Source organism: Sturnira hondurensis, unplaced genomic scaffold, assembly GCF_014824575.4.
Source record: "Sturnira hondurensis isolate 20B ecotype Veracruz unplaced genomic scaffold, ASM1482457v3 Scaffold0011253, whole genome shotgun sequence".
Lineage (NCBI taxonomy): Eukaryota > Metazoa > Chordata > Mammalia > Chiroptera > Phyllostomidae > Sturnira > Sturnira hondurensis.
The window spans coordinates 1,472,684-1,496,338 of NW_028083884.1; the positions used below are offsets into that span (position 1 = coordinate 1,472,684).

The following is a 23,655-nucleotide window of genomic DNA, read 5'->3' on the forward strand; positions in this document are numbered from 1 at the left end:
ACCTGCTTCAAGCTCAGCCATTTACAGAAGTACTGTACGCCTGCATTTCTCCACCCACCCCTGATGTTTGGAATTTGCACCCTCGTAGCCCTGTGGTTGGCAGGATGGGGGGAAGGCAGGTCAGGGGTCAGTTTAAAAGCCACCCTGGCCTCTCCTTTCCTGGCCTTCCTGGCAAATGCCTCCTGGCTCCCAGGTATGATTTAATCAGCAGGCCTGCAGCTCCATGTGTGTTCTCAAAAGACCTTTGTAAATCAAACGGTAATAAACTCTATCACACGAGAAATGGACTGGGGCATCGGCTTTATAAATTAGTTGAGGTTAAGAAAAGAAGGCTTTTGTAAAGTTGGTTGGTTTGCTTTGTTTAATGTAGCACCTTTAAGGCATCTGTGTTTGGTTGACAGGTCGTTATTTTTGCATCTCTCCCCGAACCCAAATGAAGTAACTCCGAGCCTGCCGATGTACTTTCGGCCTGACCATCCCATCTCCTGGAAGAGGAGGTCAGGAGTTGCAGATTCCTCAGAGAGACCCCCAGCAAACTATGCACTGAGTGACACAGGACCAAGAATCAGGAATGCTCTAGCTTTTAGGGGTGTCACCTTGAGCAGGTGACTTGAAGAGCCAACCTTATAGGGATAGTGGTGAGAAAAAAATAAACTGATGAGCCCGTATATTAAGGGTCGGAACTGTGAGCAAGACAGAGCAATCCCTCGGGTGAGGGCAGAAAAGGGGAAGAATGTACTGATTTGCTCAAGGGGCTCAGTAGCCAAGTGCCACAGACTGGGTCCCTGAAACAACAGGAAGCTTTGTCTCACAGGGTTGGGGCTTGGGCTTGAAGTCCAAGACTGAGGCATGAGCAGGGAAGGTTCCAGGCCTCTCTGCTCAGCTGGTGATGGTCATCTTCACATGGTCTTCCCTCAGTGAATGCCTGTCTCCAGATGGATCCCTTATCAAGGACGCCAGTCTTGCTGGTTAGGGCACATCCTAATCACTTTATTTTAACTGATTGCCTCTGTGAGGACCCTGCCTCCAAATGAGGTCACATTCTGAGGCACCCAGGGTCAGGACTTCAAAATATAAATGTTAAGGGGCACAATTCAACCCATGAAGATTTATGAATGCTATAACTGCAGTATGTAGGAACGTAGTGGGAAAATATGAGAGAAAAATATTTGTGTGTGTGGAGGGGGGTGTGGCGAGCAGAGGAAGGGGAAGACCGGCGTGGTGCGTGGGGGTTTGAGGAGGGGCCATCTGAGCTGAGACCTGAGGGGGAGTCAGAGCCAGGCCAGAGGCACTGAGGAGCAGCTGGCGGGCGCCCAGGGCCCATGGGTGCAGAAGCCAGAAACTGGGCAGCTGGTCTGAGCGACAGAGAGGAGGCACCATGTGCAAGGGCGGGGGCGGGGGGGGGCAGGCCCAGAAGGAAGCCCGTTGTGAATGGATATTGAGTGGACAGATCTCAAAAAAGGCAGAAGCAGGTCATAGAAGGCCACATGATGTGTGATTCTACTTATGTGACATTTTTAAAAAGGTGAAACTTTAACAACAGTTGACCAGAGAGGACGGAAAGCAGAGGAGACCAAGGAAACTTCGGGAACGAGGTAGTTCTGTGCCTGACCATGGTGGAGGCTGCACTATCACACGCAGTGATCAAAACTCAAAGAGGTGGGCGCTTGACATAGGTCACGTTTATTCGATGTGAATAAGGGCTTTGTGGGAAAGGAGCACACGAGTGCAGTCCAGCCCATGTCGACCGTGGGTCAGGAAGCGGAGGTGGACATGGTCACAGGAGGTGTGGCATTCTGAGTGACACGGTGGCAACGGCGAAGGTGGGAGGACTGCGAGGTGTGTTTGGAAGGTGGGACCAAGAAGAGTGATGGACACACCTGACGAGGGCAATGTGGGGGAAGAAACCCTCAGGGAGGCGCCTGGGTTTTGTCCTAAGCAGACGAGGTGACAGCGGCCCCACAGCACACTCGTGCTGTGAAGTTCCCACCAGAAGTCAAACCCTGTCATCTAGATGTGCCCTCCCTCGCCGGGTAGAGGACACGAAGGAGTGGTCCCCTCTCTGTCCTGTCCCTCGGGGACTAAGGAGACGGAAGCGGGGGTCCCAGCTGCAGAGGCCTGGGAATCACCTGGGGTGTGTCCACAGACTCCTGGCTCTCCTTTCCCAGAACGTGATGCAGGAGCCCCCAGGTGGCACGCAGACTCTGTCCTCACCTAAAGCCACAGGGCTGGGGGGCTTTGAGCCCAGAGGCCCTTCTGCAGTGGTCTCAACATGCTGAGCCAAGCGCTCAGTGTCACCTACTGAGGACGCACAGGCCAACCAAGGGGGGCTCCGTGGTTCTTCAGGGGGTGGGCTCCTGCCCCCGGGGGCTGTGAGAGCAGGGCCCTGAGTTTGAGGCCGCAGCTCGGCCTGCCCACCTGCCCCCCCCCCCCGCGGCCTTGGCTGTGAGGCTCATGCACATCCGAACGACCTTCGGTGGGAGGTTTTATTATGTTTTACAACCATGAACACAGAGGAAGGCGGCTTTCACAGCAAACACTGTGGACAGAAGAATCCACCGGGCAGCACCCACCCCGCCCTGGCAGCCTCCTCCACGCATCCCCCAGAGATGGCTCCTGCGTCCTTCCTCTGGGAATTCAAGTGAGAGTCAGCACGTAAAGGAGCAGGAACCACCGGCAACATGGAAGCGGCAGGGTCGCTGTGAGAAACAACGCATGAGAAACACACTACAGGAAACCTCTTCTACGGTGTGATGATGTCGGTGAAGAGCACACCCCGGGCTCAATGTCCATCCCCCGGGGCACTGGTCATACGGGGCCCTCGGTGATCCCCTCCAGAGGCAGGGTGGGTGCAGCATCGGCGGGCAAGCTCTCCTCTTTCTTCAGCGAGGTCGGGATGCGGAGGCTGACGTAGGGTTTGTGACAAGCCATGTTGGCCAGCGGTGGGTAGTGCTGTCTGTAGCAAATGTAGGCAAAAATGAGGCCAATGACTCCACCCACAAAGGAATCTGGGCAGGAAAGAGCAAACAGGAGATAAATGGGTTATAACTCATTCAAACGTGGCCAGAAAGCACTTTCCCCACCTGCTCCAGAGAGTGGCTTATCAGCCCCCTGACAGGCTGCAGGAAAGAGAAACCGCGCTGGAGGTACACATCTTGGTGGCCTCTGCAAACTGTTCTAGAACTTGGTGTGAACATCCCTTTGGAAGGTGTCCTTGATTCCTTCTTCTCTCTGTCTCCTTACTCTGTACCGGGCACTGCAAGAGCTCAGATTTGCATTCTTGATTTTCAAAAGCGAGTCTACATCCTGGAAGAGGGGTCCCAGCCATCTCTTTTGCATCTAACTACTACTATTCAGGGCTGCAATGCCTTTTTCTTTGGCAAGTTCCCGCTGGAGTCCTGCAACATTGCTGGGGCACCAGGGAGACCCAGCGGGCATGCCAGTCTCCTCCAGGCAGAAAGGGATTTCCCAGGGAGAAATGAACCTTCTAAGTCACAAAGCGAATAAAACATTTTATGATACACCATGACTGGCGAACTCAACAGACGGCTGGTGGGAGAGGCCCAGCCCCTCCGACAAGCTGCAGGCCCCTCAGGTAGGAGAGGCCTGTGCCGGTGGAACAGGCCGCCCCACGTGGGCAGCCCCTTGCCAATGAGGGTGTTCGGCGGGTGCCTGATAGAGACCCCGCAGGGGCAGCAGGGCCAGCAGCCTCTCCTCAAGTGTGTGTGTGCATACACACACACACGTGGGCACACTTTTAACCATGTCTGCGGATTATTCTTTCCCCAAAGAGCTTAACAGAACGGAATCCTTCCTCTAACAAAAGAACTCTTTTGGGAAAGTCGCCACCAGGCGGAACCACCATTCTTCATTTGGGGGTCTCCACTTCCACATGTATCATGGTGGACTGTGCACACACCTCCATTGACGGGTAGCACTGGCCCCATTTTACAGAAGAAACTCAGGCTCAGAGAGGCCAAGGGAGCTCTGCACAGACACGGCCCGCGTTAATGACATCACGGACTTGAACTCCGGTGTCTCGACTCTGCACCTGCGCTGCTCGGTGGGGCCGTGCTCGATCCCTGGCAGGTTCATTCCAGATTTTCTGGGTCCAGATTTTCTGGGTCCAGCTTTCAGAAGGCCGCAGGCCGTGACAAAAGGTCCGTCCCCCTGGGTTCCCTCACCCCATCAGTGCTCGGGTGTGAAGCCCCAGAGGCTGCCCAGTAAGCAACACGCTGTGTGCGGTCCTCAGTTTAAGTCTCAAGCAGCTTCTCTTGTGTCTCCTACAGGGGTCTTGGGGTGGGTGTCGGGGGGAGGTAGCTTTCAGGAAAACAAACTGCTTAATGCTTAGCTCTCTGTGCCTCACTTCCCATTCTTTTTTCAAAGCCTGTTACAGGTGTCCTGGCCCATCTAGATATATGGGGGTCATTTCAGAAGAAAGGGAAAATATTTTAGTACTTTATCATCGGTCGAAGAACTGCTTCTACTGTCAGTATTTTTACTAGGCTAATGGTAAAAAAATTACAAAGTGCTACAACAAAGAGCTTTACTCGCTTTTAAATAAACTGAGCGGTTCAGTGCATGTACTTTTACTTGTGTGCGGTGGCAAAACGGGGCAAGAACAAGGCACTGCTGTGAGGGCAGCGGGAAGGCCCACTGGGTGCCCAGGCGCTGCTGGGGTGGGTAGGGTGTGGACACAGTGGCGGATGGCGGGGTTTTTTAAGTGGAAACAAATGAGGTCATTCTCCTGATTAAAATCCTTCCCCCTGCTCTTCAGGAAGTGACCAGGTCCCTGTGGCCTTCAAGGCCACCACACACCTGGCCCTCCGGTGCCCCGGCCCTGCGTGCTCTCTCCCACTACGGCAGCCGCTGGCTTCCCTCCCGCTTCTCCCACGTGCCTGCTCCCCTGTTCTTCCTCTTCCTACAAACCTGTTTCAGTCCTGGGAGCCTCTTCCTTTCCCTGCCTCCCCTGCTCAATTTCTACCCGTCCTTCGGAGCTCAACTCAACATCACTGTACAACAAGGCCTCACCTGGGCTCCAGACTGGACCAGGCCTCCCCGGCGTACACGTTAATTGCCCCTTCTGCACCCCACGTGCAGTCAGTCAGAATGAAAAACAATGGCAAACTGCAACTGTCTCGTGTTTAACGTTGGGTTCTAAACTCCATGAGTGCAGGAGCAGCGTCTGTCTTGTTGGCAGCTGATACGTAAACGCCTGGAACAGCACTGCCATCGCGCAGAACAAACGCGGCTGAGGGAAATGGATGGGTGGATGGGCAGCTCAGTAATGGGCTGCTGATACGCGCGTGTCCCTGCGCGGGCCCCTTTCGCCTCTCCCGGCCCCAGCTGCCTCATCAGTGACATAAGAGCACCAAACAACTGCACGGAGAGTTACGGGCCTTCCCATGCGCGTGTGCCAGGAACCTGACCCCCCGGGCAGGCTGCAGAGACCAAGCATTCAAGTCATTTGGAAACTCTGCCAAGGTATATTTAGAAAGCAGGTCATATCCTTGGTTGGGATAAAACATCGCTTAGAAATGAAATTCATTCTGACGGGCCAAAGGAAGAGCCTGAATAATTGTGGCTAATTCCCTCTCCACAGCTGCTTAGACACAGCATGACTGTGTGGCCTCCATCCGGCAGAAAGGAGAGGAAAACATCCCGGGGCGTGCTGGGCCAAAGGGGAAGACCACCCGAGAGATAACAGTGGAACCCCGGAGCCCGCCCCTGCTCCCAGCACCGGCACTGGGGCTGAGCAGGAGGAAGAAATGTTCCTCTACCCTTCTAGGTTCTTCCAGCTGGTCTAACAATTAAGTCAACATGATAGATTAATAAGAGAAAATAACCAAATTTAATTACACATGTACGCACAGGAAACCCACATACATGAGCATTAGAGACCCCCCAGCCATGACAGGTTCAGAGACAGACAGGTGAAATGAGGTCTGTATGACATCCAGAGCTAAGGGTGAGGTGGGGCACTCTGGACTTCACGGTGAGGAGGGTCATTCACAAGACGATAAGAAGCGCAGACGGTCAGTGATTAGATGTTTGCCTGACATATAGATAAGAAATAGAAGTTACTTCTGGTGATAACTCACATTATGGGCAAGGTCCCTGATTTGATTTGTCAAGGTAGTTGAGGTGCAAAAGGTTTTTCTGAATACGCAGGTTCCTGATTGCCTTCAACACAAAAACAGTCTACATGCAAAAGTGTCACGTCTTAGGAAGGCTTGTTCTGAAGCCCTTTAGGGCCATGGCAAAGGACCCAAGAGCTCCTTTCCCCCTTCTCCTGAGAATCCTCTAGGCTGAGGAACCCTCAACCAAAGGCAGCGCAGCCCCCGCTGGGGCAAGTCACCGCACCTGTGAGGCTCAGTTCCCCTGAGTCTCAGGTGGAGACCTCGATGTCTACTCACTGAGCTGTGGTGACGACTTATCGAGACTGTTCTTCTAGAGATCATGCCACAGAGAGTGTCATGAAATGAAACAATCTAAGAAATCATGTGCCCACCCTTGCTATTCTTACTCAATTCCTTTCCAAAACTACTGGGAGCTTCTAATCTTCTCCACCCTTCACCTCGCAGAGCCACTCACCAGTCCAGAGTTCTAATCTCTTTAGAATGGCCGAACTTCAACTTTAAATAAACTTCTAATGAACTTAAAAAACATTCCTCACCCAGGGGATGGAAAAGCGATATGTACCGTGATTTCTTGAGCGGGGTCGCAAGGCATAACTAATTCCTCAAATGGAGAAGCTCTTCTTGTAGCCTGTGGCCAGTAGCTTTGTGCAAGGTCTAGTTCAAGGTCTTAGAACTGCACTATTGTTTTGTTCTTCCTCCAACCAAAGGGAACAGCCCCATGGGGTGTTATTTTTATTACCATCTGAAATGACCCCCAGCACCAGCACGTGCGCCACTGACCTCTGAACAGACCGAACAGCAAAATTACAAAGAAGGCCGTTCGACTTCCTGTTTTCTGTGACATGACATTGCATTAGGTGCATCACGGACCAAGACGTCGGGCCATTCCAAGTACACGTTCCCCAGGATTACCAGTGGGGCAGCAGGCAGGGGAACAGCCGTTCCCGTGGGTGCGGTTTCCCGTTCAGTGGAATGAGTGACAAGTGGGAATTCAGGTAGGGTCAGAGTTTTCAGAAGGAACGGGGCAGTGAAAGGTCTAGTTGAGCTGCCTTCTCAGCCAAGTCATTCGGGGCTTTGTTTATTGCAAAGGCAGTGAACGGGACCCAAATAACCATTTACACTATGGGGGGTCGTCACCAAGCGCCTCGCGTGGGCTGCTGTCACTGATGGACGTGTCACAGGCATGTCCTGCGGGGCGTGTGCCGGCAGCAACGTGGGCCGAGGACGAGCAGAGTTTCACCAGAGGGAGAAACCCACTTGGGGTCGACTTCACCCCACATATGGCTGGAGGATTCTGAAGGGGAACACATGGGTCTCCGTCTGCTCAGAGCACAGAATACGGCAGGCTCCTTACTCAGCACATATGTAATCCAATCGTCACACGTGCACTACATGGTGTCAAGGGTTAGGTATGCTGTCCAGTCCTGAACAAAACAGACAAGTTCACAGTCCTAAATAGTGGCAGCCTTATCGGTGAGCTGCAGCTACGATCCTGGCCATGAAGGAGATGAGCAGGACTCTGAGGTCACCCACTGGAGTGAGCTGGCTGGTCTGGACCAGGGGTGTCCAAGGATGATGTGACCCACAGGCAAGCCCTGCAAGGGGGCAGGCATGACCAGGGGAGTTGAGAAGTGGAGGCAGAGAGAGCACCTGTAGTCTTCCAGGCAGAAGAAGAGGAGGCTTCGCAAACCCAAGAAGCTGCAGGAAGGCCCATCTCTTACCCTAGGGGTGGTATCTACCATTAGGTGAGAACCTGTGTACTCGACCAGGTTCAGGTGTGGGCCAGAGAGGAAGGTCTTTCCTACCCCTTCAGGGCTCTGTTGAACCTCAGCATGAACCAGGGGTCCCCCTGGCTTTCTGGGTGACTGTCTGTGTCTTTTTTAACCTCACACCACCACTCAGTGTTGCCCCCGCCCCCAAACTGCCTCCCTCATCCTGGTTTCTCCAGAGCCCAGAAGTTGTCACTCAGGAAATGTCTGCACGACTGAGATGCACTGAACAAGGTTCACGCAATGCACTGAAGAGTCAAGACAACCAGCCACGACAGGTACCACCTTGTGGGACCCCATGGGCATGCGATGCCCAGAACAGGCCAACCCAGAGAGAAGGAGAGCAGACTGGTCACTGACGGGCACTGGGGAAGCAGGGCATGAGTTTCTTCCGGGGGTGATAAAAATGTTCTGGAATCAGACAGTGGTGATGGTTGCACAACTCTGAACATACTAAAAAATCACTGCACAGTACACTTTAGAAGGGAGGATTTATGAATTATGGGTTATGATTATATCTCAATAAAGCTATTAAAGGGGCTTGGAGGACCCCCCTTTAATCAATACCAGTGGGTTTCAATGGTAGGACCAAAGTCTGGCCTTTGAACCAGGCGACCTGGATTTGGATCTTCACAGATAAAATAGGTATGACCCGCACCCTTATCCTGAGGTCAAAGGACAGGAGAGGACCTCACCGGGTCTGGCACACTAAGAAAGCTGCTGGTTGCGCTCACCTGTTCTGGTGCAAGCAGGCAGACATGCTTCTGAAGATGTGCTGTCAAGTCCCAGGAGGAACACATCCTTCCCTGTCACCATGGCAACATCCAACATCACTGAGCTGGTTGACCTAGGACCTTGTATGGCTTGGATTCCATGACCCACGATACTAGAGTAAAAATCAGCTCTGGCAAATTCAATAATCTCATGTTGATTCAGTAACCATTTATGTTCTTTTTATTCTGTTACTAGTAAAGCTTTCTGATTCTGTGACTTTGAGTTTGTTTAAAAGAATGTATATAGCACGGAGCATCCACAGTCCACCTGGTACCCTGTAAGCTGGAAGGCTGTCGCCATATCTGTCTTCAATACTGTGCCTCCAGCCTAGAGCATGCCTGGCACACAGGCACAAGAGGATGGATGGATGGATGGATGGATGCTTAAAGTGCAATTTTGGTTCATTTTGAATGGGAAAGAACTTGCTGAGAATAAGGTTAATTTTTGTAAAACCAGTGTAAAGAAAAATCATAACCAGTAGAGAGGAATGTGATTCATTCATTCCCTCAACATGTATTTATTGAGCACTGTTGTGAGCTGAACTGTGTCCCCTACAAAGACATGTTGACATGCTCGCCCCCAGCACCTCGGAATGTGACCTTATTTAGATATGGACTCTGCACAGAGGTCATCAAACTAAAAGGACACCATCAGGGCGGATTCTCATCTACCGTGGCTGGTGTCGCTGTAAGAGGGGGACATCTGGACACAGGGAGAGACACATATGAGGAAAGAGGATGAGAAAAGACAAGGAAAACACCACGTGAAGATGGAGGCAGAGGTTGGCATCATGATGCCAGAAGCCAAGCAGCATTTGGGGCCACTGAGGGCTGGAAGCAGCAAGGAAGGAGGCTGCGTGGGAGGGAGTGTGGCCCTTCTGACACCTTGATTTCGGACTTCTGGCCTCCAGAGCGGTGAGACGATTTCTACTGCTCTGAGCCACTTGGTTTGTGGAACTTCGTCACAGCAGCCCTGGGAAGGGGGGTGGCAGGGGACCACAGCAGAGGGGTGGCACACACTGGAGCACGATTTAACAGCTCCCTCTGGCTGCGGTGGGAGGGGCAAAGGAGGAAGGAGGGAGACTGGCAGGGAGGGGTCTACTGGCAACAATCCAGGCAACAAACGGTGATGGCTTGGGCTAGAGTGGGAAGAGGAAGTCAGATTCCGGAAATACTTTGAACACAGAGCCAAGAAGAGAAACCAGAAAAACTCCTGGAAAGCAAAGGTGAGGATGCACTGGGCAAAATGAAGCAAGGCTGTCAGCAGGACTCGGGAGCGGCCACAGTAATGGACAGAGCAAGGCATCTGAGAAGACACCTACTTATTGGATATGAATATGCAATTGAGAAACCGTATCAGTACATAAGAGGTACTTCTAATTAGGCACAGTTGTTTAGCTTGGAATTGAAATGGAGTCATAAAAAGCTCATAATGTTGACTGAAGTCTACAGGGAGAAGCCTTGGGTTTTGCTGGTGCCCACGGGGCTCCACATGGATTCTCATCATGATGGATGGCCCCTGCCCGCAGTCGCTGGGCAGCTCAGTCTACCAAAGAAAAGCAACTTACTTATCTCAATCAGGCAGCCTGCCCCAAATACCCACCTACGCGGCAGTCAAAGGCCTCACGGCCTGTCCCTTCTCCAAGCTGGAAGCCTGGAGGCCTCCTTGATGACTCTCTTAATGAGTGAGTGTTGAGCGAACACAATTTCCCACCCCTTGAACAGTGCTGCTTTTCAATGTGCAAGAAGGAAAAGACAGACAGAGCTGACGTGCTGTGTAGTTCAGGGTTTTGCAACCTCAGGGGCAAACTTTTGGGCCTGGAGAAGTCTGTGTTGTGGGGGAGGCGCTGCCTTGTATATGTAGGATGTTTAGCAGCATCCCTGGGCTGCACCCACTGGATACGAAGTGACCTCCACTCCCAGTTGCGAAAACCAGAAAGATGTCTCCAGACAAATGTCCTCTGGGGGGTACAGTCTCCCCCACCGCAGTTGAGACCACTGAAGTAGGCAGTAACAGATGACCTCTTAAAAGGGGAATTTAGGTAAAATGAACCTGACTTAGAGCCTAGCTAAAGCACCCAAAGAAAGGCACCCCCCTCTCGTGGCTAAGTTGGGGGGACGAGCGGAACGGAGAGGATGGCACAGCTGACCTGGTACTTAAGCCCCATCAATGACCTGTGCCAACCAATGCACCTTCAGTTCTGGCTGCAGAAGCCACTGTGATGCAGTGTGGCTTCTCCCCAGCCCCAGGTACGGCCCTGAACGTGACAGAACATGAGTTCCCTCGCTTTGCTCCCCATCAGCCCACAGGGCACTCATCATTTCCCTCTTCTGCACCGAGTTCCTTCCTGTGCCAGTTGGATGGGACAGCTCTGATGCTGCACCGCCAGCAGGCCTTGGGGACACCAGCTGTGTAATGGGTCCACCAAGAACTGCTCCTTCATTCTCTCGTCATGCGCCAGCCACAGCCAGGTGACGAGTAACAAAGCTGGTAGGGCCAGGAGTATTCTAGAGAGGCCACCCTTACTTCTTAGGTTTTCAGTACAAAATCACTGCACAAAGGCTCTCACTGCGTCCTGAGAGCGAGCAGAAATCCATTCAGTTCTGAAACCCTGAATCACTTCTCGAATCCAGAGTGGCTGGGCAGAAGTGAAAACCAGGACGCACAGCTTTACTAACAGACCTTGTCCTGAAAACGGCTGCCTCTCAATCAGCTGTTCGGGAAACACAGCACAACCCTGGCCCCTGCTTTAGAAACAAGGTACTACAGAACAACAGGACCGATGTTCATTTACAAAGTACACACAGACCCACTGTCGCCTTCCGTCCATCAAACAGCTCTGTGAGATGTTCGGGAGGTGCTGCTCCCAGTTTGCTCCCCTGATCAGAAGGAGGGGCTACGGTCCACAAAACACCGTCTAGCCTGGGATAGTCCTCACGGGGAGATGCCCCAGTCATATAAACAACGACTTTGCTGGAAAATATCCCCAGTTCCAAGGGTGCAACATTATACCCCTGGGCTGGTGGCTCAGCAACTGGATCCCTGCTTCCCTTGCAGGATGCAACTTTGTACTACCTGGAACCTAATCCAAGTCGCTGATAGAAGCAGAGAACAAGGGAGGGCTCAGGGCCAGCCTGTGGCCCTCTGCTGACGGTCCCCATCATGCATCTGCCTGGCCAGACCTTGCATTAGCCTCTCTTTCCCCTGCACCCTCCACCTCCAACCCCAGGTCAAAGCTATCGCTGGAAGCTCAGGAGGCCCAGAGCATGTGCTCCAAGAAAGTGGAAGGTGGAGTTCAGGCCAGGGAAAGAGCAGGAGGAGCCAGGGAGGTGCTGGGGAGAGCAGGAGGTCCTGGAAAGAAGGGGGTGAAGGTGCCCCCAGCCGGGAGTTGCCCTCACCTGGCCTCAACTGCTGTCTCACTGCCACTAGAACAAACACCTGGGAAGATGTGAGAAGAGGGCGGTCCCACGAGGCACTGGGCTGCGGAAACGGATGGAAGAAGACGGAGGAGGGGAACAGTGCCTGGTGGCAGAGCAGGAAGGAAAGGGAGGTGCAGGCTGCGGACTAATCGTGAAAGGCCATTGGTCCAGGGGAGCTGGATTTGGGCGCCCTGCATTCAGTCTGTTGCTTGAAGCTGACCCAGTGCGGCTCCTCACCAGTGCCTCTCCAACTTCACCAGAAACAACAGACCTGCTGGTTGATAACGCGGACTCCTGGCCACCATTCCAGACCCGCCCCCAAGAGCTCAACTCCCGGCTCAGGGCCGCCTGATCAAGGCGGTCTGAGGACCACCCTTGCGTAAAGCCAGCCTAAACCCCGTGCCCCGCGAGGCCACACGTCCTGGGAGACCACCTCTGCCTCCGCCCCTGGTTTGCCGCGGCAGCTATGGCAGCTGATCTGCAGGGGGGCGCAGCCCGGTTTAGTTTTATTCTAGGAACGAGCCCCTCCCAGGTGTTGTGGTTTTTGACTAGTTACATATGGGTAAGCCGCCCCCACCTTGCAGCGGCTGCTAAGAACATTGCTGGCACGAATCCCTGGGCTGAACAACTCCATTGGAAACACAACCATGGGGAGAAGTATGTCCTCGTGGGATGGATCTGAGATGTGAAAGGAGCCAAAACCACACGGCACCAAGTCAGAGGACCGAGGTGAGTGACCCAGCAGGGAAGTCACACTGTGGCCCAAGGCCAAGGGCCGCCATCCAGGCAGGACTCGAGCAGTCAGTCCCTCAAGCTTCAAGGAGGAAAAACTCCAGTTCTGTCCCCAGCAAGGGCCACAACTCACTGGAACAGGGGTATGTTCTTCGACACGATGCCTCTCTGTCACTCAGCCTTCTCTGGTGTCTGACGGCGGGCACTCGCTTCTCCCCAGGGAGGTGCCCCTCTCCTCCCGCCCCTGCAGGGGCCAGCAGGGACTCACCTTGCCAGTGATGCTTGTAGTCGCACATGCGGGACAGTGCAATCATCATGGCGCAGTACAGCGGCAAGATGGCGGCACACAGCCGCCAGCTCTTCCCCCGCCCGCTCTCGGTGAAGCAGTGCAGCTTGCCAGCCAAGTAGAATGTCGTGAAGCCGAGGCCAGAAAAGGCAACTGCCAAAGAGAAACAGCAGGTGTTACTCTGGCAGGTGGTGCGCAGCAGGGACGCAGAGCATCGCGGGCATGCTGTCTGCCATTGTGCACGCCCCCAGGCACAGGACCTCGCCGGCATCAGGCTCCGCCTCAGCAATCTGTGCTCCTGCTAGAACCACCCTGGTATGAAACTTCCAACCATGAGAATGACCTTCCAGGCCTGCAGGTGATCAAAATCCATTCTATTTCATTCGTAGGTTCATTTAACAATAACATAATGGGTATCTGTCACATGCTAGACAGGCAATATTCCATGTTTAGGCATGGGGATAAAAAGAGACATCAGATGCTTGGGTCTGGTCTCAAGGTGCTCACAGTCAGGTTGAAGGTCATGGTCATGCTAATAGATAATTTTAACATAACACATTGAGTTCTATGAGGAAAGAAGTATACACAGAGCAAAAGACTGAGATGATGACTCAGATTCAAAGGGAAGGGAAAGGAAGGGATTTTTGGGTGGGTGGCATCCACCAGGATGGGACCAGCAAATGCTAGTGAGTTTGACGGAGAAGCCAGTGATATCCAATTCCTTGTTTGCACTTAGTAATCATGATTATTGATTTTTACTATTCAAAGATAACTTTTGGCTGTGCTAAATCCATCGTCCAAAGTGTGGAGTTGGGTATAGCATACATAAACCCCAAGTTTTTCATCCAGTCTGGTTAAAACACAGAAGTCAGTGAGATTGGAAGTGGGTCTTCTGCAGGCTTAGAACTACAGTCCTCAGCCCCAGCTACACATGGAGTCACTTTTAAAGCCTGGAAGCTTTAAAAAATACCTCTAGCCAGAGCCCATTGCTAGACATTCCGTTCGTTCTGCTCTACTGGTCTGGAGTGGGTCCTGGCGTGTGCCCGCCTGTGTGCACATGTGTGCGTGTAAATGTGTGTGTTTGTATATGGGTGTGCAACATCCTAGTCAGAGCTTTAGGTTCTTAATTTCTGGTCCTCACCCACTTTCCCATCTCCCTGCTCTTCACTGACACTCTCCCTTGAAGCATCAGAGTCGGGTGGGTACTGGCCTCATCCTGCACTCTTATGGGAAGAGAAACAGACTTCATTCCAATCAGACAGCTTAAGGCTGTCCACCTGATTACACAAATGTGGGGAGCAGAAACAAACTGCCCCGGGGCTCTCCAGAGTCATGGGTGAAACTCCCCAAGATTCAGAGGAGAGGCACTTCTGGGTATTGCCGAACTGGCACCTTTTTGGAAAAAGAAACAGGAAAAAAAACCAGTGAGTAATGGGTGGATGTGGAGCAGAAATTTGTGTGTGTGTCCATAAGAACAGTGGCCGTGGAGACTTTCAGGTAATGAGTGCATCTGCCGATATACCACCCGAGCTTCTAGGCACTTGCAGGACATGGACAAGGGAGAGGCGGCTGAAGACCGCTGTGGTCAGACCTGGGGCGAGTGGTTTGAGGCCAGACCCTCGATCACTTCCTCGCCCACCAGGAACAGGAATTGAACCAGTGCAGCAGCTGAAGGCGCGGCTCATTCTTCACGGAGCAGGCAAGGTGTATTCCCACCCACGTGGAGGGGCCCGTACCGCAGGCCTCTGGAATGCTGAAGCATCTGCTGCTGTGAAAAGGAAGTGGGATTCAAAGGCGTTTTTAAAGGCCAAGTTCAGCAGCCTAGACTCTGAGGGCTTCTGGCAGCCTCTGGTCTTTTCCAGCACTTCTCAACTGGGCCACAGGGCTGTACCTCTAAAGCAGCTCCACGTGCCCCTACTTCTCTAGGTGACACGATAGGCCCCAATTCCATGCAAAACCTATGGTAGTCTCGTTCTCACTAACATTTCTATGGTGACTGAGCCAGCATAATGCCCTTTGACAAAGGGCTTCGGAGGCACCTCTTTCTAGCCTGGGCAGGTACGCTGGGTAGCACGGGAGCATGGTCCTGCTTTTCCAAATACTATCTGAAGAAGAATTAGGCTTGACCAAACTCTGCTGAATTCAGGGGATCCCAGTTTTTCTGCCACCTCCTCTCAAAGACGGGGGCAAGAAATGCTCTCCGACTCTAGCCAAACACCACTGTGTTCTCTTCTCAGAGAAACATGCACTTGAGCCTTGGCTGGTATAGCTCAGTGGATTGAGTATGGGCTGCCAACCAAAGGGCTGCTGGTTCAATTCCCAGTCAGGGCACACGCCTGGGTTTCGGGCCAGGGCCCCACTAGGGGGCATGTGAGAGGCAACCACACACGGATAGTTCTCTCTCTTTCTCCTTCTCTTTCCCCCTCTCTCAAAATAAATAAATCTTAAAAGAAAGACAGAAACATGCACTTGAGACACCGAGGGGCTGTAAAGCCCGGCACGTTGGTTGAGAACAAGCGAGGTGACCCGTTCACCCCAGCGGCTGGCGTTCCCTTAGCCACAGCCACAGCTTCCCCCAGGATCAGAAGAGAACTTTTCATTCCCAGACATTGGCAGGGCAGTGAACATCTTAGAAGACGAGGGTTATAAAATAGGGTAAATGCATTCGCAGTTGGGTAACATTAATGACAAAAAGACAATTAGAAGAGTCTCGAGCCAGGGGTGAGAGGATGCAGGCTGTCTCCCGGTCCCAAGGACGCAGACGTATTGATCTGCTCTGCGGAATTTGGAACATACGACAGAAACCACACCCACAGCGCGCCCACAGCAACCGCGCGTTCAGCCTGGAGCAGGTTTTCTTGGCTGGACGCCGCTGATTGTAAATATTTACGTGTTGCTCTGGCTGTGAAAAGCGAAGATGCTCTCGGAGTCTCCAAAGTGGAAGCAGATGAAAGCGGATGGGTTCCCTACACTGTTTCCACACTTCGAGCGCTCACTTGGCTGCTGTCTATGAGGTCAGAGAAGCAAAGCATCACCACGGGAGTTGCTGGCCCAGGAAGTGACGCAGGTAGCCTGGTCACACTGAGAGGGAATCACTGACCCCTCTCTCTGGCTACACAGATGGATTGCCAAAGGGCTGAAAGGTCTACAGTATTAACAACTAAGCAAAACCTCACACAGGGCAGACCAAATGAAACTCACCCGCTGGCCCACAAGGCTCGGTCTGAAGGCCACCAACGTGCTCACGTTGGTGGCACGCCCTCATGTCCCGCCTTCTGGCTCTGACCAGTGGTCTGCTGTTTAAACGACCCTCTAAGCCTGCGCTGAACGTGACACGTGTCAGTTCATCCCTCCTCTCTGCACCAGAGCAAAGGAGCACCTGATAAGTTTGGTGTGACTGCTTTCAAACCAACAGGAACGACAATTTAAGTTTACTATTATTGGGGGACTAAACAATCCATGTGGCAGGAGGGAGTGTCTGCTGTCAAAGAGCACGGGGCTTTGAGACCACCTGGGCACACGGTGACGCTCCACTCTGCCACGTACACCAGTGTGAGGCCAGCTCACCCCTCGGGGCCTCAGTTTCCTTGTCCACGCACTAGAGTTAGCAGCACTCTACTCACAGTCATCTTGGGGATCAGTTCACGAGGAACTGTGAACCACTAGCATAGTGCGTGACGCCCCCCCCCCAACACCACTGCCTGCAGCAGCCGCACTGTGCACAGCCTCAGTTCTGGAACGTTCCGTTCTGAAAGAGAAGCCTTCCCAAGCGGCAGTTTGTTAGTTATATAACTGTGTTGCGTGCTTCGGGAGAATCCTACAGCCAGGTTCTCGAGCTCTTAAAATTCTGCAGCCCCCGGGGCTCTCAGCAGACGCAGAATGATCCTAGCTGTAACATAAACACACTCGAAACCTGGGTGAGATGGTCGCTGCAGATGTCTGTCCCACCCACTCTGCAGAAGCCTGATGCTCTGAGAGGGAAGGGTCGGGGTGCCAGGAGGCTGCTCCTGCGCTGGGCAACCCACACGGGGCTTTTGTCCTCGGGTTCTTCAGAAACAAGTTTCACTGTGGCAAAACCCCTCTAACGCCCCCATAGCCCTAAATCCCTTCACATGAACAGTCTCTCGTTGATAGGAAGACCGATGTTGTAGTTTCTCAATTCATCATTTGGCCTAGCTAAGATGCTTGCTCTGGGGTCTGTTTGTTTTTTGTGTGTGCGACAGGCTCTATTATTGATATTCTATGATATTCAGAGATTTCGCTTTCAAAAAGAAGATGGCCACATGTCTTAGACGGAAAGCAGGTCTACGGGAGCCTACAGGCTACACATTCACAGAGCTCGGGGAAAGACAGTTGCTCCTTCCTCAGGAAACGATCCACAGCAGGTCACTGACAGCTAACAAAGCTACCCAACCAGAGTTACGATTTCAACAAAAAAAATCTGATGAAAGTTATAGAACGGATTCAATATGCACAGCAACGTTTCCAAAAACCTCGCCTTCTCTCTAACCCATCAACGATGAGACAGTGTCGCCCTGATGTGAGAAACAAAAAGTCTACCTTTGCTGAATTGAAGAGCATTCTCAAAATCCTTGAGGTCTTCGGAATCTCACACCGATGATTCCTTTAAAGTTTCTTTAAAGACAACAGTTCATTGCCATTATTGACTGTGATAATCCAACCACCTTAAAAATAGCCATTAGTGCAACTAGACCATTTAGGGGAAGTGACTTGGGTCCTGACGCACCTCAGTAAGTGTCCATGCAGAATCCCTTCTCTGTACATGTAGAGCTCGGTAGACATCAGTCCCAGAGGACTGGAAACACCACAGGGCAGGACTTGCCTTCTTGCGTTCGTAGAGTCTTACGCACTGATAAACACTTAGGAGGCCCCAAGTCAACGAAAGAAGAACCTGGTCCAGGGTTAGGTGACTGCCACCCTTGCCTTCACCCATTGTCTCAACACCTGTTTATCAGCAGCAGCTCTAAGCCAGGGGTTTCGCCAGACCCTGTTCCTGCCCTGGCCGAGCTTCATCTGGGAGAGGAAAACTAGGGTAGCTACGGCGCTTCCATGGAAGACAAGAGACCAGAGACTGGAGGACAGACGGAGGAAAGGGTATGCGAGACAACCCCAGTTGTCTAGAATCCAGGGGTTAAACTCATGCGACCCTGCAGGAGACTTGCCTGTGGTTCCAGGCACTGTCAGAGTGGCCATCGGCTCAGGTAGAATTACCTACCCTAGAACCATAAGCCTTAAGATTTAACGAGAATAGCCATCTGAGGACAAAGAAGACCGAGTAGATTCTACACACCTTGGGGGAGGTGGGCTGAGCTAACACCACTTGACTGTCTGGTCCAGAGGGATGGAGAGAGCCGTCTCGGCTCACCGAAGGAGGCCAAGTAGCCAAGCAGACCCGATGGACATGGCCCCAGAGACGTGAAATGAACTGAAACTCTACTGCTGGCTGAGGGTGGAGGGAGAGTCTATGCGCGTGCCCCTGCAGCACAGGTGAGTGGACCGAGGCACACGTCCTGACCCCACCACTCTCTGTCATCTAGGGCAGGGTGCTTAACTTCTGACGCTCAGGCTCACTGTCTATAACACGGACGGACAACTGCTGTCCAACAGAGTGACTGGCAGAACCAATGACAGTCCGCCACGCGCTGGACAAAGTGCTTGGCACACGTCAGGCCCACGGTGAAAGCCTCTTTTCCCTTCCCTGCTTTCTTCACTGGTGCCCCTGCTCACACAATGCCGCTTCCTGCAGGTGGACCGGAGAACATGCAGGAGGAAACACAGCGAATGCACAGGGATGAGGGCTGAGCTCCGTGGCACCAGGATGGCTCTGTGACCAAGGAGGTGTCTGCAGCTGTTGCCACTAGACGACCCCCTTCCGCAGCAGTGATGGGCACATCGCTGGTGCTAAGTACCAGTGAATGAACAGATCAACAAATCGAAGGAACAGCAGGATCCTATGAAACCTGGATCAGACAACGAGCCCTCTCAGGGCTTGGAGGAAACAAGATGAGTAGCATCCCTCTCCTGCCTCACTAACTTACACTCCTCCAGTCTCAGTTTCAACGTCAGCCCCGCCATGGCCCCGGCCACAGGCAGGACAGGCTCTCACTGCACTGTGCACCTGTCCTCCCCAGCACCAAACACGGTCCTTTTATTTGTGTGGCTGTCACGCACCCACCTCCCTTGTACTGGAGACTGAGCTCCGTGAAGGCAGGGGCTGTGGCCCTTGTGCCTGAGCTCACTAGATGCTCAAAAATGTACATAGTGAATAAGGACACGTTAGGGTGACAACCTGATAACCAGGGAGGTTTCACAGAGGAGGAGGCAGGGATGAGCCCTATGGAGGCGCGTGAGAGTCACGTTTGAACACGCACTGGCTCGGAATAGCGCGTGGGAGGCAGGGAAGCTGGGGCCCACCCTAATGTGCTTGCTTGCTCTCTCTCCCTCTCTCTCTCCATAACTCACTGCCCCCGTCCTGCCCTCCCTTGCACACACGCACAGACACACGCTTCCCTGGACTCTTCCTACAAAGATGACCCTGGAATCCTCCTGGGGACTTCAGAACAGGAGTCTCTCTGCTGTCCAGGGCCTGGCAGTCACATCCAGGGACCTGGGCCAGACTCCAGGGAGCAACGTGAGGTTCCCAGGTAAGGGAAGCAACAAGCCAGTCCAAGGGTCTGCGGGATGGACTGGTGGAGTGGCACTCAATGGACAGAAGAGAAGGGGAAACTATGCCAAGGTGAGCGGGTCCGGGAGTTCGCCATCCGAAGGAGGGGGCCACACGGAGATCGGGGGCAGCAGCTTTCACAGTCTGGCCTCACTCCAGCCCCAGAACAACACGGAGACACAGGTACTGGACCCATGTTATGGATGAGAAATAGAGGCTCCGATAGGTCCAATTATTTACTGAAGGTTAATGAATTCAGCCCTTGAAAAACTGTGAATTATTTCTAAATGGAGCAAAAAAAAATATCACAGATTTCCTTGGTGTAAGTGTAGTAATAACACAGCTAATTGCCTATTTGTTTTTATACCCCTGTCAGTGTGTGCCCTTCAGAGTCCCTGCTGAATCTCTGGGACCCAGCGCACTGCCCGGTGAAGGAAGTCACCGATACATGGGGACTGAGTGAATACAAGGACCATTGGACTCTCCTGCACCTTGGCACCAGGCCGAGGTCCTTAGTGACAGAAAGACCTACGTGGCCATGAAAGGCCACGCCCTTTGCCCCCTGTTTTAAGCAGGGTGAGACTCAGGCCACCTGAGCCAAGCGAGATTTCCACCTCAAGATGGAAATGACTGTACAGTCTTGTTTGAGAATGAGCCATGGGGACAAGGAAAAGGAACCAAAAATCTCATAACTGGGCTGAAAGCAAATGCCAGAGGCAGGAAATGCAAGCAGAAAAAAGCATAGCAGAAATTCCTGTGTGATGCCAGTGTGCATCTTCAAAGAGGATTTTTGTTCTGAAAAAATAAATAAATAAAGTAAAAACGCACCCCTCAGGTAGGATGCACAGAAAGTGCTGAGGAGGTGAGAGGGACAGGGAAGAAGGCGGCTGTGGGGGGTGAAGGTGGCCGTCTCCTGTCCACCCCTGCAGCACCGATCCTGAGGGCAGTTAGGACTTTCAAGTGACAGAAGCCACTCTGCCCCCCAGGCACCCCACACTGCTCCATAACAGTCCTTACTAGGAGTCACGAATGTTTCTGCTCGCCCTAGCGAGAGCTATGGACTCTCACCGAGAACAACCTTCGCTGCTTCCTGTCTTGCTCATACACCACGGTGGTCTGAAATGTAAATACAAGAACAAGCCTTCCACAGGGAGACATCCCCTCGTTCCAACTACCATTAGGGGAGCCGATGAAAGTTAGAGCAGGATTAGATAAAGCTAACATTTTTATGACAAATAATTGCATTTTACATCCAAAGGCCTTGGCGGAACACAAATTTGATAGCAAGATGAGAATGGCAAAGCCCACGTCCGAGAAACCACTAAAAAGACAGGAGCCATTGATCGGTGCCGTGGGTTGGTCGGATGAGCCTCCCCTTGGGCCGCGGGGACCCCAAACGTGAAGCCTGAACGGCTGCCACTGCCCAGCCAGCCTCTCAGGACGCGGCCTCGCTGCACCTGCCTTCGGTGACTTGTTACTGCACTGCCCGAGGTCTGACCCATTAGGGGACACAGCCCTTCCGACCTGCCCCCAGCAGGCCTCACTGGGGATGCCAGCTCACCAGGAAGGCAAGGTGGGAGGTAACAGAAACATACATGGGCCTCTGCCCCCCTGGGTCCTGGCCCAGAGCTCTGAAACCCTCACAGTTTCCTACATGGTAAGAGCACGAGGAGCATCTCATTCTAACGAGGCAGCATGGGTGGGTGCTGGGATGGGTGCAAAATGGAGGGCAGTCTCCCGAAGACCAAGTTGTGATCAGAAGCTAGGAATTCCCGCTCTGTCCCCATTCTCCAGAGAGGGGTGGGAGGGTTAAAAACAGAGAGCACAGTCAATGCCCATGGGAGAAAGCCCCCTCGAAAACCCCGACAGCCCGGGGGTCAGAGGCTCCCAGCAGGGTGAGCGGTCTGCGCACTGGGCGAGCGTCACACCCACCCCAGCTCCCCAGAGACAGAAGCCCCTGCTCTGAGGCCCCCGCCGCCCCGGGGCTGGGCCTTGCGTGTCTCTCCATCTGGCTGTTCCTTGGGATCCTTTATCACATCCTTTAATAAAGTGGTAAATGTTAGTGTTTGCCCAAGTTCTCTAAGCCACTCCAGCAAACTAACCAAACCTCCAGAGGGGGTGATGGGACCCTCAGATTGAGAGCTGATGGGTCAGAAGCACTGGTGACAACTTGGAGTCGGGACTGAGATGGGAAGAGTGGGGGCCAGGCTGGTGGGGCTGAGACCTGAGCCCATGGGATCTGACGCCATCCCCAGGCAGGGAGGGTCAGAATTGAGGTCAAGTGTGAGACAGCCAGTGTGGGTCGCCAAGCATGCTCCGTGTGGGAAAACGCCCACACATCTGGGATCAGAAATGTGAGCTTATGCGAGTAAAGGAGAAACACTGGAAGAAAGAGTGGGCTTTTCCATACAGAATGTCAACGAGATCTGCCCCCCCCAGGTGTCTGGCTCAGGTGCTGACCAGCAGGTACAGCCACGATGGCTGCTGACCACACAGCCCGACCCAATCTTCTCAGCTCTGTGCACGTGGAAAAGGGCACACTGGCCTCACATTTCTGCCCTAGCTGGGTGAGGCCATTCATTGTTTTGGTTACTGGAAAAGACTGTAATGCCCTGACTGGTGTGGCTCAGTTGGTTGGGTGTCATCCCACAGAGCAAAAGGTTGCCGGTTCGATTCCCAGTCAGGGCACATGCCTGGGTTGCAGGTTCAGTCCCCAGTCAAGGTGCATACAATTGAGGCAAACAATTGATATTTCTCTCTCACATCGATTCTTCATTCATCTATTCTCTCATTCTTCCTTCCTTCCCCTCTCTCTAAAATTAAATTAAATCTAAAAGAAATATTGTGGCACAACTGGTGTCAGGACTGAAGTGACTGGGCAGCTGGTGAGAGAGCTTCCGAGCCAAGCTGTTTCCAGTTCCCCTGACAACAAAGCCCTATCACCAGAGCCCACCGCTGCCTATCTCTCGCTCACACCCCCACGGAAATGGACCACAACCAGGACAGAGCCTCACTCATCCCACCTACACCGAGTCTCCCTGTTACACACACAATCCAAATTCAGCTCAAGATTGTTTTTGTACATATTAAGAGTTGTGGACTTTCTTTCAGTTAGGAGGGCCACTTAAATTGGGGAAAGCAAACATGGCATTTTCATCTCCTGTGACCTTGGCAGACACTGCTATTTGATCCAGGAACTTTCTATCAAGAAAGTCAGTCTTGGGCCCAGAATCTTCTTCAAGACAGTGTCCATGCAGTGACTTGCCCCATGCACCTCTTGGCTTCTTGTAAACTGTCTCGTCTGAGGCAGCACCAAGCTGAACTCTCCTGGGTGTTGGGAGACAGGGGTCCCAGATCAAAGTGGTGTCCCCACCGGGGTCTCATCTATTTGCCAAGTGGGGACCATGTCCGCCTCATCCAACTCCCACAAAACACCATCTTTGTAAAGGTAACTTTTAAACAGATATTTGACACACAAATGAAAGATGTTGATAGTAAAGGTGAGGAACTGGATAACTGGAAATACTGCATGTGGAGGCTGGTCTTGAACCAGGATCCGCGTGCCTCAAAGCCCAAGTCGAATCCTCTCTTCCAGTCCAGAGATACCAAACCATCACCAAACCCAGGATTTTACACCCAGCTGTGTGGCAGCCTATGCATCCCGACTGAAATAACTAAATGTTGGGAGAAATAAAAAAACAAGCAAACAACCTTTTAAACACATGGCAGAGTTGGCATGAAGAGAAGAATTCACAAAAGCAAAGTCTCCCAGAATGGAGGGAAAGCAGGTGTCTTGGGCATCAGGAAACTGCAAAGCCAGACTGCACCCTGAGTGCATCTGTAGAAATTG

The 23,655-nt window shown here is 52.7% G+C and overlaps 1 protein-coding gene across 1 annotated transcript in view; it reads right to left on the reverse strand.

Moving 5' to 3' along the window:
* Positions 1-2,475: 2,475 nt before the first annotated feature.
* Positions 2,476-23,655, reverse strand: part of PLPP4 (phospholipid phosphatase 4) — a 94,091-nt gene continuing 72,911 nt past the window's right edge. Inside the window, exons 6-7 of the mRNA XM_037059570.1 lie at positions 13,103-13,273; positions 2,476-3,008 (exon numbers count right to left, since the gene is read on the reverse strand). Coding sequence (XP_036915465.1) covers positions 2,809-3,008; positions 13,103-13,273 — 371 coding nt within the window. The 3' untranslated portion in view covers positions 2,476-2,808. The remainder of the gene's footprint in view (positions 3,009-13,102; positions 13,274-23,655) is intronic.